Consider the following 17,593-nt stretch of genomic DNA (forward strand, 5'->3'; position numbering starts at 1 on the left):
TTATATTGGTTGGCAGACCATTCCACAGCTTTGGAGCCCTAAAACTAAAAGTGCAGCCTGCCAATGTTGTTTTATTAATCCTTAGAAACTTAATTAGACAGGCATCTTGACATCTCAATTCATGCTCAGGTTTGTAATAAGATCAGATAAGTAAGCAGGGAGCAAGGAGGATTTTGATATCAGCCTGTAGCTTAACTAGAGCTAGAGTAAGGACTTGAGAATTGGAGTTGTGGGTTTGTATTTTGGGTAATAATTCTTGGCAGCAGCATTTTGAATTAACTAAAAACTGCACAAAGAACGATTAAAACAGGCAGTGAATAATGCATTGCAGCAGTCAGTCATATTAAAAACAAATGCATGAATTAATTTCTCAGTATCTTTCATATTTAGAAGATGTCTTAAAATGTAAAAATATGTTTAGGGTAGTTTTGTAATGTGCATTTTAAATGATATGTTAGTATTAAAGATAGCACCTAAATTGCATACTGATTCAGTAAAATTAATGGTGATCCCAACTGAATTAAAGACTGATAGAATGTAGAGAATCAACTGGAACTATTGCAACAACAATAATTTATTTCTTGTATAGAAGACCAAAATCACACAAGGAATGCCTCCATGTGCTTTAACAGGCCCTGTTTTTTGACAGCCCCCCAGATTTGACTCTCCAAGGCCAGGTTTATACTTCATGTGACGTGACACGTGCACCTGCAGACGCTACTGCTACCCAAACAGTTTACTGTTTATACTTGCGCACATGCTTTATGTAAATCTGGAAGATTCCAGCAGGTGGCAGTGCTAGATATCATCACAGTGAGAATACAACATTCGGCTTTGCTGTGGTGTGAATTGCCCAATACATCCATTAAATTCCCAGGACACCTTTCCACAATATCTTTGAAAAGGATTTATGTGTAATGATTACATCCATCAATCAAGGCACGCACCTATCCAGCAAGTATCGAGCGTGAGGCAGAAACAATCCCTAGACAGGGCATCAACTCATCACAAGGTGAACACAAGAAGACACGTTCACTGGTGTCATTTTAGCATCACCAGACCCCCAAACCTCCATATCCTTGGAAGGAAACTGGAGCACACTTTGGAGATTCACCAGGCAAGGAACACCAGGGACGACTCTCTGCTGCTAGGCAGTAGCACTACTATGTTATCTAACCCAAGTGTGTGTAATTATTAACAGTATTAATTATTTAAATGAAGTTAAAGATTTGTTTGTAAAATGTAACATACATATTGTAACACATTTCATCATAAAAAGTGATATCAAGTATAAATCTAAGGATTCTAAATTTGCAGAAAGCTGGAATATCATAAATTTAATGTGCTCTGTTTGGCAATCATTGCCTGATGATGCTGTCAGTGCAGGAGGAAGCCCCAGAGACACGTAATGATTAACAGCTGGGTCAGTTTTAACATGACGTTTATGATTGTCTACTTTAATGATAAAATAAACTATGAGATTAAAGTGGAAATTTCAAGGTTAATTTTGAAATTTCCACTTTAATCATGAAATAGATCATTATTGCTTCAACGTGCCCCTAAGTTTTTTCTCTGTGGCTCAAATATGCTTCTGTATATTCTGATGCTGTTGTGACAACATAGAAGATGATATATGAGACCTTTAAATGTATCATGTCATTATGATGTGGAATATGCAATGCTTATATTGCCTATGTGAGAAGTAGATGAAGAAAAGCAACACAAATGCATTTGTATGTCAGCATTTAAGTTTGATGATTTGCTTCACCACATCAAACCATTCATCAAACATCAAATCATGCACATTGACACTCTGTATTATCTCCAAAGTGGCTTGCTGTCACATATTGATAGTAAACAAAGACTCTGATGTTACGTTACAACTTGAACCTGCTGCACCCCCGATTTTTTTTTACTGGTATTGCAACTCGTGCATACATCATGTTGATTTATGAGGACATGCTCAGAGGACTCGTCAAGTGAGTGTTGAAAACGCAGTGCAGCCATGATTCATGTGTGTATGCCCTAAGACCATGAGAAAAAACTCCTAATGAAAAATCCTTATAGGAAAAAAAAAATGGAACAAATCTTGGGAAAGGCAATTTGGGGACAGACCCTCTTATAGGTAGATTGGGTGTGCAATGGGTGTCAAAGCATTCTGTAAATACGATACACAAAATCTGTCTATCATTGCCACCTCAAAAATGCAATTTAATAGTACAAACTACAAGGCAAAATGTAAGAATTGATTATACCACTCATTTAACACCCCATGATTCCAGTGCTCCTTTATCTGAAATATTTTTTCCATAGGCAAGCAAACAACTAGGTAGTAGAGCAATGATGCCAAATGCTACAGGAGTATACCAAAGAATAGAAACAGTATAGGGAAGGGTTTATAAACATCATATTACTTATATTTTAGTATTTATGACTACCAACAGAGATGCAATATGCACAGCTAATCAGCAACTCTACTCAGGGTATGCTAAACTGAAGTAGTGAGTCTTCAGCCTGGATTTAAAAGCTGAGACTGAAGGGGCACCTCTCATAGTAGTAGACAGGCCATTCAACATCTTTGGGACCCTGTAACTAAAAGCTCAGCCTCCCAATGTTATTTTATTAAGCCTTGGAATCATTAACAGGCCAGCATCTTGAGATCTTAATGTGCGCTCTTGTTACCAAAAGTTTAATTATTAAATTGCTGTGAATCAAAGCTTCTGCTTGATAAAGAAGTTATGAGGAAATAATACTTCAAGATAATTATAATTCGCCATTTACACCAGTACATTCAGTTGGACTGGACAGTAACCTTGCTTGTAAATGAAAATGTGAAGTCCATACCAAAACCACCCATGACTGCTAAAACGTGCTAAATACAGTTATTATTTCTTTTCCCAACTAAATGGCTTTTTGGTCCTTGGGAGCCAAAGATGCAAGGTTACTGTACATTCTTGTTGTAGTAGTTACTAGCATCCATCTTTATTTTTGAAATACTTCTATTCTGTTTCATCCTCATTTGCTTAAAACTAAGATTCGTCTGATTTAGTCTTAGTAACTCATACTGCTGTTGTGTCTCCAAATTTATGCTTTGAAACTAACATGTAGGTTAAAGTCTACATACCCTTTGGTAAGCAGGGTGGATTTTGGCTACAGTATCACACAGTTTTTTCAAGTGTCAAGGTTAGATGCAGAAGTGGGTGCCAAAAGGCACAAAACCTGAGTTAAAGTAAAGAAGGTTACAGTCTGGAGTACTAAGGTGGAAGAAGTTTTAGAAACATCATGAACATGTTGAGCTGTTCCAAAGGTACACATTCCCTGAAGAAATTGAGCATGACATGTATCATTTTTTTTTCCTATTTATGTGTTATTTATATGTTGTCAATAATTGAGCTTGATAATGTGTGATTAACCAGCACCTTGCTTTAAACTGACTAACTACTCAGAGGTTTTTGAGGCCCAGAGACTGCCTCATAATCTTTGGGGTCTGACAGGCGGGTCAGCCAGCCAGTCTGTGTGGCATGCTGGATGCTAACACCAAGCTTACATGTTTGTGAATCTTCTCACCGTCTTCTACTCTCAATGAGCTCTCCTATCCTGGTAAGTAATGTCCTACGTTCAGTTTGTTTTGTCTGCTAGTCTGGTTCCAGTGAAGATGTTTGAAGTGGGTAATCACTGTGTAAAGTGTAGCTTTTTGCTTCTCTAAATGCACCTAAGCTTTTTGCTTTCAACCCCTGTTATGTATATTTTAACAGTATTGTATATCTGACTAATATTAATCTTTTAAAGGCTTATTTAATATTTCTAAATCACAACCAAATAACCTTTTCCATAGGGCGCATTAAAGCCAATTATTATGATACTTTTCTGTCATAGAGCAATTTGCTTTGCCACTCGAGCCTTGGATCATTTTCTGCTGGCCATGTGAAAATTCTTTATCCTGCTTTTGATGTTTCACTTGACATACACATGTTCTACCCTTTTCCTTGTTTTTTTTCTGCTACCTTTATCATAAATGTACTTAATGTTCTCCTGACTCCAAAAAGTCTTTTTTCAAAAACATATTAATTAATACTCTTCCTGCAGCGTAGTTTATATGTGGATTAATTCACTAAATTATAATAGCATGCCAATATTTTTAAATTCAACTGTATGCTTTCTAATGGGTGCAAACTGGATGAAGGACAGTCTGTAAAGTATTGGAAAAAGTTACATTTTACACCTTTATAATGTACTGTCTGTATGCATGCTCCTTGGAATTTATTTTTGAAATTAATTTGCATCTCAAGTTTAAATAGTATATAAAAGTATTTATTTCTGTTCCATGTGTTTAGTTTAGACATTGAAGTGAAATAATGGAATTCATTTAAACTTCATGTTTTTATGCCTAACTAAAAGCAGTTGGCTTGAAGAAAAAATCTTAGACAAATTTTGATAGACCAAACTGTCATTCAATTTAAATTATTGTTTTAGTTTTAAATTTTTAGCTTTAGTTTTATTGTGATGTAACTTATTTTTGTGCTATATTGATCTAGCTCTTAGCATTTTGGTATTTTATAAATTTGTCCACTAGTTGAGTAAATACATTTTTCTGTTTTGTTTGCTGTACTCATTTTTTCTTTTTTTCTTTCCTCCTCAGGAGCGTACTACTATGGTAGACTTGGAGACCATTGAAGTATTTTCCAAAATGCTACTGGAAGCACAGCTAGTTCTTTGTGGAAATAAAAATGTCTTATTTGATAAAGCCTTGGACAAAAATATTTTACACTTTAGAACCAATGAACCGTTAATGGAGCTCCAAGGTGCTTTAGATTTATTAGATACCTTGTGTGATTCAATTGATTCTGTGATGAGAGAAAGATATTTATCATCTTTACCTTTTAGAACAAATTTAGAACAAAATGAAGCTGGAGATCAGACCATTTCCAGTGTTGAAGCAGCAAACCCTTTCAAGGTAGACCCACAATTGGAGCTTGGGATCCTGAAGAGCCAAATGGATTCTGGTGATAATGAAATTGTTACTGAAAAAGCAGTAAATTTTGTCAGCGTATTTCAACTGCTATTTTCTGAAGAAATTTTAAAACCTACTTCAACTAGCCAGCTTTCAGATTGTGACATTGTGAAATATAATACGGAACACAATATGCTATATATAGGAAAGGCAAAAACTAAAATACTGTTTTTATTAAACATGGCAAATGATTTCCTAAATAATTTAAGAAAACATAAGACTCCACCTTATGTTACTGAGCAAGTAAATGCAGAGGAAATATGTTCTTTAGAGGAAACTGACCAGTTTCATAATTCCAGCAACACAGCAGGGATGAATGGTACTATGAAAAATGATGTCTCCCCATTAGAGTCATTTAGCTATTTAGACATTTCTAATAAACGCAAACTGGAGGTTTCAACAATGATGCCCAGCAAAGCTGCAAAGAACCTCAAGCAGAATAACTGCATGCTTTTGGATTACATACCAGTGAAGAGTGAAGTGACTCTAGTGAAAATGAACAGCACTCAGGGAGATACCAAGATTTTTCGGACAAACGAATGTGTTAGACACACAGGGATTAACTGTAAAACTGTTTCTTTACAAAATATGCATGAATGCATGTCTTTAAGAAAAAAGAAAACTTCAGTGCCAAAAGATGGTAATGCTTCCCATAATGTTCAGCTATACTCAGCCATCTATATGGGCAACTCAAACAAAATGTTTTTACCATCAGTCATAGGTACTGGTAATGTGCATCATGAAACAGTAAATGAGAGCAGAAGAGATGAAAAAGTTGATAAAAAGCAACATGATCAAATGCCACAATTACAATATACTACTAAATCAACAGACAGTAAAGTAGATAATGTGAAAACTTCAAAGATGATTATTGAAAAAATAGTATTAGACCATCAGGCAATAGTACCAGTTGATGAATTTTTAAGTGGTTGGAAAGACGCAACTTTAGAGCTTTTTTCTGAGATAGAGGAAATGGGAAATGTAGCTAGGTTAGTAAAAGACAGTACTATACCATTTTCATCTGAGGTGATTGTAGAAGACAGTGTGGCTGATTTGGGAGACAAGGCTGCTCTTTTCATGCAGAAGAGAGTAGAAATAGAATATGTTAGTGCAGGGGAATTTTGTGAAAATGTTATTCTTTTACCATTGAAAATGCCAGGAAAACATTTTGCTGAAAAAGAAAGACGGGCCTCAATTGGATATGAGATTGAAAAAAGTGGGAAATCAACTGCTCAGCTCAGCATGGAGGAGCCATTAGATTATTGGACTGGTGAGACTGAAAAAAAAATGAATCAATTCACTTCCAAGACATTTCTTGTACAAAGTAATGCTGATATGTGTGGAATACAGCCTGTTCCTCTTTCACTTCAGACACTGTCAGTTAAGCGCTGTGCATTAGCAAAAAGAGATAAAAATTCTTCTCATAATATCAAAGGGAATGCAGGAGCTTACCTCTTTGAACTGGCTACATCAGAGTGGCTGCCTGGTGATCTGTATGTAACCCCTTTTCTCAAAGTCTGTGCTCAACCACAAGGGAAGGATCAAGAAGCATTACAGCAACAAATTAAGGTAATGAATGGTGCAACAAATCAGATTGAGGATCAAGATGCAGCACTCACTAGAGAGCTGAAGACTCAAAGGAAAAAGGCTGAAAAAAATGAATATTTTGCACACATACTAAATACAGAAAACTTGAGTCAACTTAAAAAGCTAAATAAGCAAGTCAAGAAAGTGAAAAACTTGTCACAAGAGCAACATCCACTAAATGTAAATGTAATGCCATGTGAAAATAGCAGGAAAAGTGGAACAGTAAGTACATTCTTGCAATGCCAGAATATTTCATTTGATGCAGTAGCTACATATAAGTATTTATTTGATCGATGGATAAGAGACTACAGAATTGTAGCTAGTATAGGAGAAATGCATAATATTCAGGAACATAATTCAGTATTGGGTATAAGTACCATTCAAGGCCTGGAACCAGATAAATGTGAGGTCCTTTCTAGATATTTAGAAATTAGTAATCTGGAAGAATTACTGCAGAGTCCAAAAGTTAAATGTGTTGAATCTGGAGAATTAATCTCCCAATTTCCAGCCAAAATAAAAAAAAGAGTCAAAGTAATGAAGGATACAGAAATTGTTGATTGCTATAATCAATTAATTAAGGTGGACATTCTTTCCCAAAAATACTGTCAGTCCTCCGTGTTCCCAGATGGCAAGCCTCCTTTAAGTATGCCAAATATAATGACCTTAGAAGATCAGGCCTTGGCAGATTTAGCATTAACTAATAAATGTGATTATTTAAGTTTTTCAAAAGAAAATAATTTGCATGACCTGAATAAATGCATGAAAATAAGCACAGTAAAACATTTCCCATCTCATCAAGATTTTCTAAGTCAGCATAAAAAAATGACAGGCATTTCTAGAGGAAAGGGAAGTGAAAAGCCACTGGATCAAGACAATTTGGAAGGTCAGACACCAATTACTTGTTTACTGCTAAAAAACAGAGATACTTTTAAGGGGTGGACTTTGCATGCCGACTTGAACACATATTTGCAAGAATCATCTCTGAAGTTTGAAGCCAAAGCAGTTCTGTCTTTGAAAGCTCAGGAGAGTATTGAGGAAAAAACAAATGATATGAGAGTTGTGAAGAAGCAAGATACACAAGAATGGGAAGAAATGCACAAAGCACAAAGAAATGCACAATTCTTATTTGACATTTCATCCAACATTGATGGGCACACATTCATACCCACCAATGGTGAGAAGTGTGATAATCATTCTTTAACCACAGAATTGACTTTGCCCTACATGATGAAAGACAGTATCATTAGACCTGGTACCACAGAATACTTCTTTGGACAAAAGTTGTCAATCTCAAAGCCTGATCTTAACATGCTAGACATCTACTCAGAGCTAGAGAAAAATGGGAGCTCCATGCAGGACGAACCAAATATCGAAGAATACTTTACAAGAATTAAAAATGCTCATGGGATATCCACTGCTGAGACTGAAATACCTGATGCAGCTATTCTGATAGAAAATGCACAAACAGAGTACAACAATAATAAACACAGATTAGAAAGAGAGGTCGAGTCACCTAATGAAAATGTGAATTCAGCTACGGAACTAAGAAAGAAAGAAGTGGACACCATAAAACATGTAGAAAAAGAAACTGACTCTTTGTTTTTCAACTTAAAGCAATTTAAAACATATTCCAGTTTTCTGAATGATAAGAAACACTATGATAGAGATTCCATAGAGATCCATGATAAACCCATTACATTGGAAGAAATTCCTGCAGCTCAAGAGCCATTGTTCCAAACTAGCTATGAGATACCACATGTTTCTGGCCAGAGTCAACAAACTGAATCATCTTTTCAGCTAGGCACTGAAAGCAAAGCAGTGCTTCTAGAAAAGATTAAAAATAAATTGCATTTTCATAATGAAATGAAAGAAAACCAGGAAAAATGTGTTTCTTCGGAAAAATTATATGGAAACTACAGAGGATGGAGGCAGAAAAGATATGATGAGCAACTTTCTTGTAAGAATGAGGAAGCAAAATACACGAAATCTACTGAGGCAAACCAATCTACAGCCATTCATCCTGCAAAGGTAAAGAGGTGTTTTTTTTGATTATGTGTATTTTACTTAACCAGAATTAATATTACACATAATTGATTCAGTTTGTAATGGATGAAAAGCTCAAATTATAAAATTACCAAAATACAAATATATGAAAATATATTTGAGTATTAGCACAGGATGCAGTCAAAATCAATGAACTTCCCATTCACAGTTTTTCCCAATTGCTAAAACACATTTCTTGAAACCTCCACCCATTTTCTCAAAACCTTGAACACAAATCCGAAAATTCAAACTACATTCACAAAACCCCAGACTTTCCTTCCAAAACCAAAATATCACCTCAAAACCAGATATCCTGTGTTTAAAACCAAACAATGTGTTCAGATGATACACACAGTAAATATAAATATATTCACCACAGAGCATTCTTTAGACACCACATAAAATCATGTAGGACACAGCATCCAGGGCATGTATATAATAGAGAATGTTTATTGTAAATGCATTTAGCAAAAAATGATCGTAGGTAAAGTGATATCTACATTAAGCACTTTCATAACACACAAAAAAAAAAACTAAATGACAAGCACATTACCTGCACAATCTCTTTCATTGAGATTCATTCTCCAACATCGTATCTTTGTGTGGGGTTCAGCCAGAGGACTTCATCCACTTCACAGGCAGTATTTTCCCTTGCCAGGCAACAGGGGAAAAACCCTCTGGTGTGCCGAATCCAGCCTTGACAAGACTCCAAAATTGTATCATCACATGCATGTTACATTGCCTCCAATAAAGTTTCCCTGTTGTAGGGCTGTCAGTCATAGACCTTCCACCAACACTCAGAGAAGAACTCCTCTATTGGATTCAGGAAGGGGCTATAAGGTGGAAGGAAGTCCTTTATGAAGCACTGGTTGTCAGTGAAACATTCATGTATCAGGACAACACAGTGAAAGCTCACATTGTCCCAAACTATGACATATTCAGGATGCACTGCTTGCTGATCCAGCTGCTCATGCACAGCCATAATGTCCTGTAGACCACCCAAAAGTGTAAGGTGATGTTCAGTGTTATATGGCCCCAGGTTTGCATGACAATGGCGACCCGAACCCCCCGTTACTTATGGCTGCAAAAAGGGTGACATTGCCACCACGCCGGCCAGGAACTTCCACAATGGCACATTGACCAATTATGTTCCTGCTTTTCCACCGCCTTTTCGACAGATTGAACCCTGCTTCATCTATGAAAATGTTTTCATGGAGCCTTTCTGTGGACTTCAGCGCAAACACACTGTATAGAAATAGATAAGTAGTTTAGTACAGTAAGTGATACAAAAAGACAGGCCTCTGCAGTAGCATATTTATAGTATATGCACTCCAGATTTACATACATTACAATATAGTTCACAGTACTGTAAAGGTAGCAACTACCAGCCTACAGTAACAGTAGGCATATGAGCATAGAATTATACCGGAAGCATCAGTGCAGAAAGTGTGTGTAGGTTACACTTACTTGCACATACTGATATCTTAGATCATTGACTCTTGCAGAGTTGCGCTCAAAGGGTACTCTGTACACCTGTTTCATGCTAAGTCTGTTGTGTTCCCTCATTGTCATTCCATGAACAAGGACATGGTGTACAAAAGGTGCCTGAATTTCATCAGTAATGATTGTTCTTGGTCTTCCTTGTTCACCACCTGTCACACAAACTCTTTCCCCTCTGCCCCAAAGCCCTCACCCCCACCCTGTATGTTTCTGTCCACTGTAGATAGATCCACATGTGCCACTTGTGCTGCTTGTGCACTGTGAACTGACTTTTCTCCCCCCTAATTGTTGTATCACAGTGAGGAATGTGTTTAAGGTTTTGCAAATTTTGTCTAAGTACCCAAACAGTGTTTGAGGTTTGGCCAAAAGAGTGTTTGATTCGAAAAATAAGTTCAGGCCACCGAGAATTTGGTTCAGAGAATTGGATTTAATGTTTTAGCAACTGGAAAAAAAACTAATAAGAATATTCTGTATAATCAAGCTTAAAAGTATTTGAACTGGTTATGCAATTTGAAATAGTTCCTTTAACTCCACAATGTATATTTAATCAGAATTTATCTCTTCCTAATCAAAATAAAGTATAATTATTTACCGATTTCAGTATTTTGAAAGAAAATGTCCATCCAGCAAATTAAAAATACAATTACAACTACTAATTTACAAACTGTATAGAAATTTACAGATGCATACGAAAGCAAACGCTTATTTCTATGACTTGTATTATGACAAAGTGTTTTTGTTAACCAATTGATCAAGCTACACAATGAAACTGAAGACCAGAAATAAAGTGCCAGGAGGAAACAAACATAAATTAATGTAGACAAGATTATACAACCTTTTCAAAAAGTAAAAATGGAATGGATCATAAAATGAGCAGAAAGTTCTAGTTTAAAAGGAACCTGTCTAAATTGTTTCATTATTACATAACGACTAATAAAAAATGGAGATCATTGTTTGAGTTGGACCCATAGATTAATATTTCTTGTAATGAGTCATATTTTTTGCCCATCTTTAAAGTCAGAAGTCTGTCTACATTTACAAACCACAGATCAGTTGGCAGTGGTCTGCGCCTTCTGCAGATTTTCTCTAACCAGCCTCCAAATTTTATTTTCATTGGTAAATTTATAGTGCTGTACTCATTTACATATACTGTATAGTAAAGGTAAAACCACTCTACGTTCTTTAGAAATATTTAAGCAGCATGTGCTATATAAATATAAAATTAAATATCGTTTTTGAATTGGTGTCTGACTACTTTTATTGCAGCTTATTTTATTGTATAATAAGAACTTGTATTGACTTTTGAAAAGAACCTATCAATTATTTTGAACTGGATCATACATTTAAATTAAATGTACCCCAGTATATTAATAATAAGTGCTATTAGTGTTTATCCATCTTATCTATTAGCGTTTTTTTCAGTTATTAATATTAATTGAAATGTCAAATTAATTGCACATAATGAAATACCTTGGTGCATGAACATCAAAGCATAACTATAAAATTACTAATGAAAGCATATTTGTACTGCTTTAGGTATAATTTCTAAAAAGGCATTCAACCAGTTACCCTCTCAACAATAACAACATTTATTTCTATAGCACATTTTTATACAAATGATGTTGCTGAAAGTGCTTTACAAGATGAAGAAAGAAACGTTTCTAAAAAATAAGATTAGGCAACACTAAATAACAAAGAATAAAGTAAGGTCCGATGGTCGGGAGGGCAGGGGAAAAAAAAAAATTCCAGAAGGCTGAAGAAAAAAAAAACTGCAGTGTTCCAAGGCCATGGCAATCTACCATCATATATAATCTAAATCACTCCTCATGGTTTTCAGGCTCCACGTGAAAGAATTTGATGATGATGGTCATGTGGACATCTGGCCTTTGATCCATCAAAGAAGCGACAGCTTGGTGCCTTGATCAGATCACCATCACAGAAACATAGGAAAAAGAACAGCAGAGAAAGTAGGAATTAGTACGGATTGCGGAGCCATGATGAAAATAATTCAATGCACATGCAGTATTTCAGGATTACAGTTAAATGTACCTATGAGAAATCCATAAAATAATGGGTTTTTACCAGTTTTTTTTAAAAGTGTTCCACCATATTAGCCTGGCAAATTTCTACAGCAGCAACTGTTTAAAATACCTCATATATACAATATTGTTGAGTGGTGGCAAATAAACCAAAAATATCTTGTGCAATTGGTAATAATAGGTTTTGAATGTGAACACAATATAAAAGTAAAATAAGATTGCTTTGCTATTTGAATATTTCATATGTAAAATGGTTTAGTATTAAATCTTTTTATATCTTCCTATTTTCTATCTAATCAAGGAATACCTAGTAGACTCTGTGGAAGTGCTGGATGTTATTAGAATGGTCATACAGTTATTCATCTCTGAGCATAATCAAGACTTGAAACCTCACTTGATTGGACACCTCCTTGGTCAAATGAATCAACTTCAAACATCCTTCTTTCTGAAGACTGAGGTTTGTTGTGTATTAGTTGTAAGAAATCAAAACTTTACCGACTGTTCTTATTGAGTTCATTATGTCACAATTTAATTTGTGTGGTACATTTAAAGTTATGCTAGTTTTACTATGAACAAAATCGTACAAAAAGCAAAACCAAATAATGGGTGAGTTCTTCATACATATGCTATTACAAAATGTAACAAGCCATCCTCACTGGGATATTAAGTGAACATGTTTACACAGCTACTGTAGTTGAAACAAACAGAAATCACTGTAACATAAATCAATGTATGCATTATTTATAGTGCTTACATCTGTTTATATATCACTTTTCCCATGTACATTTGTTTTTGTTCCATTTTTCGTATAGCGTCCAATAGAAGTAATGCATGGATATGGATTAAAATTCTAGTGTACACAGAAACCCAGAGAAAATAAATTGTGGTTCAAATTGATTAAGAAACAGCTCAGAATAATTCAGGCCTGGCAGGTATAGTAGCTCATAGTATTGTGTCATTAGTTTTGGCTCAATACCACAGATATGTGAATTTCCCCTTGGGATTAATAAAGTATCTATCTATCTATCTATCTATCTATCTATCTATCTATCTATCTATCTATCTATTTTTCACTCTGAATCTTTGTGATTTTGATATCTTCCATCCACTCCCAAGGTTCTTTTTTAGGACAAAGACCTTTAATATATTTAAGTAGCTGTGGTGCAAGGGAATACCATTGTGAAGGGAAGGTTTATTTGCTTTTAACTTGTATCAGAAGTTTGAACAAACAGCAAAAAGCTTGTTGCAGTTATTTTTCAATTACAAGTAAAAGAATCTACTTTGTTTATACTTTACATAAATCACTACTGTTAGTGTATTTAGAAGACAAGGAGGAAGTTTATTCAATGGCTGTTATATTTTTTCTAATTTTTTTCTAACTATTGTTCTTATTTTCCTGTGCGTACTTTATTTAGGATATAAGGCCTGTTCTTTCTCTTGTATGTAAGCATAGGTTTGTCAGCCTGCAATCTAATAGAATGTTGAGTGATGATAAAGGGTTGTTATAATATTTACAAATCTTAATTTAAATCACCATTGCACTAACTTCACATCACTAACTTGTGCAAGTGCTTTCCTGGTAATTTAAATATAAAATATCACCATAATACATAGTTGCAGAATTGTGACTATAACTATTATTTTTCTAGAAAGAAAACAGTCTTGGGCCTTGTTTCTGTAAAAACAAAAAAACTGGCTTCAAAATAAGATTATTACACATCTTTTCAACATAACATCATTGAATAAATGTGTTATTTTGTTAAAAGTAGCACTCAAGTTGTTGATACAGATACTAATCAAAAAATGTTTTAAAATTGACCACTTTTTTGCTCCTTTGTTAACACAATTACCAGAGCCTATGAAAAAACATGTAGATCTGTCCCACCTTAAATCCGTTTGCACTTTTTCGTCAGCGTCTTTTGTCCTGTAAATATGCTGATAAAGACAAGCGCCAAGCAGCCTGCTATTCCATCCCCCCACAGCCGCAGAACGCGCACAAAGTTCTCCCAGCTCATGCCTTGATTGATTATCTGGCAGTGAAGTGCTTGAGTTTTAGAGTGGAAATAATAGATCGTTATTAGGATCACATGCATTTCATGTGTGTTCCGTTTCTACAATAATCTGTGTAAACACATTGTAAAAAACAGAACTGTTTTTCATATTTTAGTAGTAAATGACAAAATGTTTGCATAAACTATATAATGTATGAAGCCTTAAGTCCAAAGATCAAATAAACACTTTCACAAAAGATTCAAGAACGATACAACAACTTCTGTGGCATAGTGGTAAGATTTGCTCACTTGTAATCAAGAGTCCCCGGTTCAAACCCGACTTCCTCCTATATTTGCCATTTTCAGTAGTGAGCTACTCTTATTGTTAATATTATACAGTACACACATACATTTGGTTTGCATCTGTAACAGACAGTGTACATTTATAGTACTTGTGAAAGTTACCATTTTATTTTCACTTTTATTCTGTCAGTGACGATCACGACACATTCTACCGCCATACACCCCGCTGCACCCAAAACCAACCCCACCCCAACGGATGCTAACTGTAGATGTGAGTGGTGTTTTGAGGCAATGGAACTGGACATTCTCTGATCTGGAGGGAGAAAAGCTGACACACAAATGCTGGTGAATCTGCCTTCTTCGTATCTCACCGTCAGTTGATTTTTTTTATTCAGTTTTATTGAGTGTTCCTAATCACTGACCACATGTTTTTTTTTTTTTTTTTCTCTCCTCAGTCTTGTCAGTGTCCACTTTTGGGTGCACAATGCTGTTTCTTTTGTACTCCAGGACATGCAGAGGAAAGAATAGTACAGAGAGGTAAGTTCAGCGCTATATGCAATCATCAAATTCAAATGGTAACAGTTCACACACACGCTAGGACTGTCCTTCCTACATTTACAACATGTGTACCTGCTGCAATACGCACACTTCTCTCTATACTTTGGTTCCTATTACATTGAAAGGGCGCCTGACACTGACTCACTTTACTTTCCTGGGGGAAGTGGCTGTCTTGGACCAGAAGCTTGTTGATGTTGCATCCTTTTCTTTTTCCATCGCCTTTTCTAGTAAGATGCGACGAAGAAGTTCCTCTGCAAGGTCAGCCATGAACACTCTTCTTTTCTCAGTGGCCCATGTGCATGCCTTGCACAGTACATATGCGGTGATAACTGCCAGGTCAAGCATGTTACAGCACACAGCAACTGGCCACCTGTGTGTTCCTGCCGCACTGACTAAGCTCACGCCTTCTCGCGCACGGTGTCAACGCAGCACAGAGAAAAAAAGAAAGAGACAAGTATATAGGACATTGGGTACAAATTTATTGTACTTGTAAAAGTTAGCTTTTTTTTTAGTTCTCTCAATCACAATCACGCTGTTCCACCCCATCCCGCCCCTGCTGATCTGACTCTAAGTAGCAGCGCCAGCATAAATTCACACCCGATTTGACGCTGTTCGTTTTCAGATAATAATGCATTCATGCAATGATGTTTTCTGATCAGTACTATTCAGGTCATAAAATGATTACTTCAGAATGTCACATGTATTGTCTCTTTCTTTCAAGTGTATAATACGAACCACAGCATACAGAGAAGTGTGTACATTGCAACAGGTACACATGTCGTAATGTAGGAAGGATGGTCATTGCCTGTTTGTGAACTGTTAACATTTGAATTTGAAGATTGCATGTAGCGCTGAACTTACCTCTGTGTACTATTCTTTCTTCTGCATGTACTGGAGTACAAAAGAAATGGCACTGTGCACCCAAAAGTGGACACTGGCAAGATCTGAAAAAAAACAAAATACATAGTCAGTGATTACAAGCGCAAGATGTTATGCGAATGAATAATATGAATAATGTTGCATCCGTGCCACAATGTTTTCCAAAATGTACAATACAGGTCATAAAATGAATAATTCCAAATATCATATATACCTATGTCTGTTTTTTTTTGTTGGTTTTTTTGACATCATAGACCATAAGGTGCATACTAATTCAGCGTGAGCAGGAACACTCAATAAAACTGAGTAAATAAAATCAAGTGACGGTGACATATGAAGAAGGCAGATTCACCAGCGTTTGTGTGTCAGCTTTTTTTCCCTCCAGACCAGAGAATGTCCAGCTCCATTGCCTCAAAACACCACTCACATCTACAGTTATTCCCAGTTTCAAATAAAACTATCCGTGTCAGATCCCTTGGGGGGGGGTTTGGTGGGGGCGCGGTAGTATGTATTGTGATTGTGACTGAGAGAATAAAAGTGAAAATAAAACTGTAACTTTCACAAGTACTATAAATGTACACTGTCTGTTACAGACGCAAACCAAATGTATGTGTGTACTGTATAATATTAACAGTAAGAGCAGATCACTACTGAAAATGGAAAATATAGGAGGAAGTCGGGATCAAACCGGGGACTCTTGATCACAAGTCAGCAAACCTTAATGGTATACCACAGAAGCTGTTGCCTTACACTTAAACCTTTTGTGAAAGTGTTTATTTGATCTTTGGACTTTAGGCTTCACACATTATATAGTTTATGCCAACATTTTGTCATTTATTACAAAAATATGAAAAACGTTTCTGTTTTAACAATGTGTTTACACAGATTATTGCAGAAATGGAACACACATTAAATGCATGTGTTCCAAATAACGATCTATTATTTACACTCAAAATTCCAGCACTTCACTCCTAGATAATCAATCAAGGCATGAGCTGGGAGAACTTTGTGTATGCTCTGCGGCTGTGGGGGGGACGGCATAGTAGGCTGCTTGTCTTTATCAGCACATTTACAGGACAAAAGACGCTGATGGAGAGGTGCAAACAGATTTAAGGTGGGCCGGATCTATAGGTTTTTTCGTAGGATGTGGTAATTCTAGTGTTAATGAGCCTTTCAAATAAATACATCCCACCAACTTGTATGTGTATAATCTTGCACTTGCCAATAGTTTTACTTGAAATGCCTTTATTTGACGATCTCTGCTACATTATCTTATGACACATTGATGAAACCTAATTAAATGAACTAATCAAGCAACAAAATGCTTCTTTTAATAAGATGCATCACATACATATTATTAGAGAATTTACATACATAAAACATTATTAAACATTATTGTAAAAGAAAAAAAAATTAGCCGATCATTGATAAAATCTTCGATAGCAAGAAGATTGAATCTGACTGAAGCATTGATATGCTTTATATCAAACAATATTTCAGTTATACTGAAACTGAGATAATTTGCCAGAAAACTGGGGCATTTCACAGTTGTTTACTCTCTGATTCCCATATCTGGAATAATATTTAATTAAATAAAAATTGTAACAGCCGACTCCCTCTCCCAAACTGGCAGCTACACCACCAAGACCCATGGCCTGGCAAGCTTAGGACGTTAGATCCAA

General features: G+C 35.8%; 1 protein-coding gene across 4 annotated transcripts in view; it reads left to right on the plus strand.

Moving 5' to 3' along the window:
• Positions 1-17,593, plus strand: part of macf1a (microtubule actin crosslinking factor 1a) — an 826,555-nt gene that overhangs the window by 427,154 nt on the left and 381,808 nt on the right. For 3 of the 4 annotated variants that reach the window (XM_039739817.1, XM_039739818.1, XM_039739819.1), the window contains exons 36-37: positions 4,640-8,626; positions 12,482-12,637. The exons of the other annotated variant lie outside the window; for it this stretch is intronic. In XM_039739817.1, the coding sequence (XP_039595751.1) occupies positions 4,640-8,626; positions 12,482-12,637 (4,143 nt within the window). The remainder of the gene's footprint in view (positions 1-4,639; positions 8,627-12,481; positions 12,638-17,593) is intronic. 4 annotated transcript variants of the gene reach the window in all.

Source organism: Polypterus senegalus, chromosome 17, assembly GCF_016835505.1.
Source record: "Polypterus senegalus isolate Bchr_013 chromosome 17, ASM1683550v1, whole genome shotgun sequence".
NCBI classification, from domain to species: Eukaryota; Metazoa; Chordata; class Cladistia; order Polypteriformes; family Polypteridae; genus Polypterus; species Polypterus senegalus.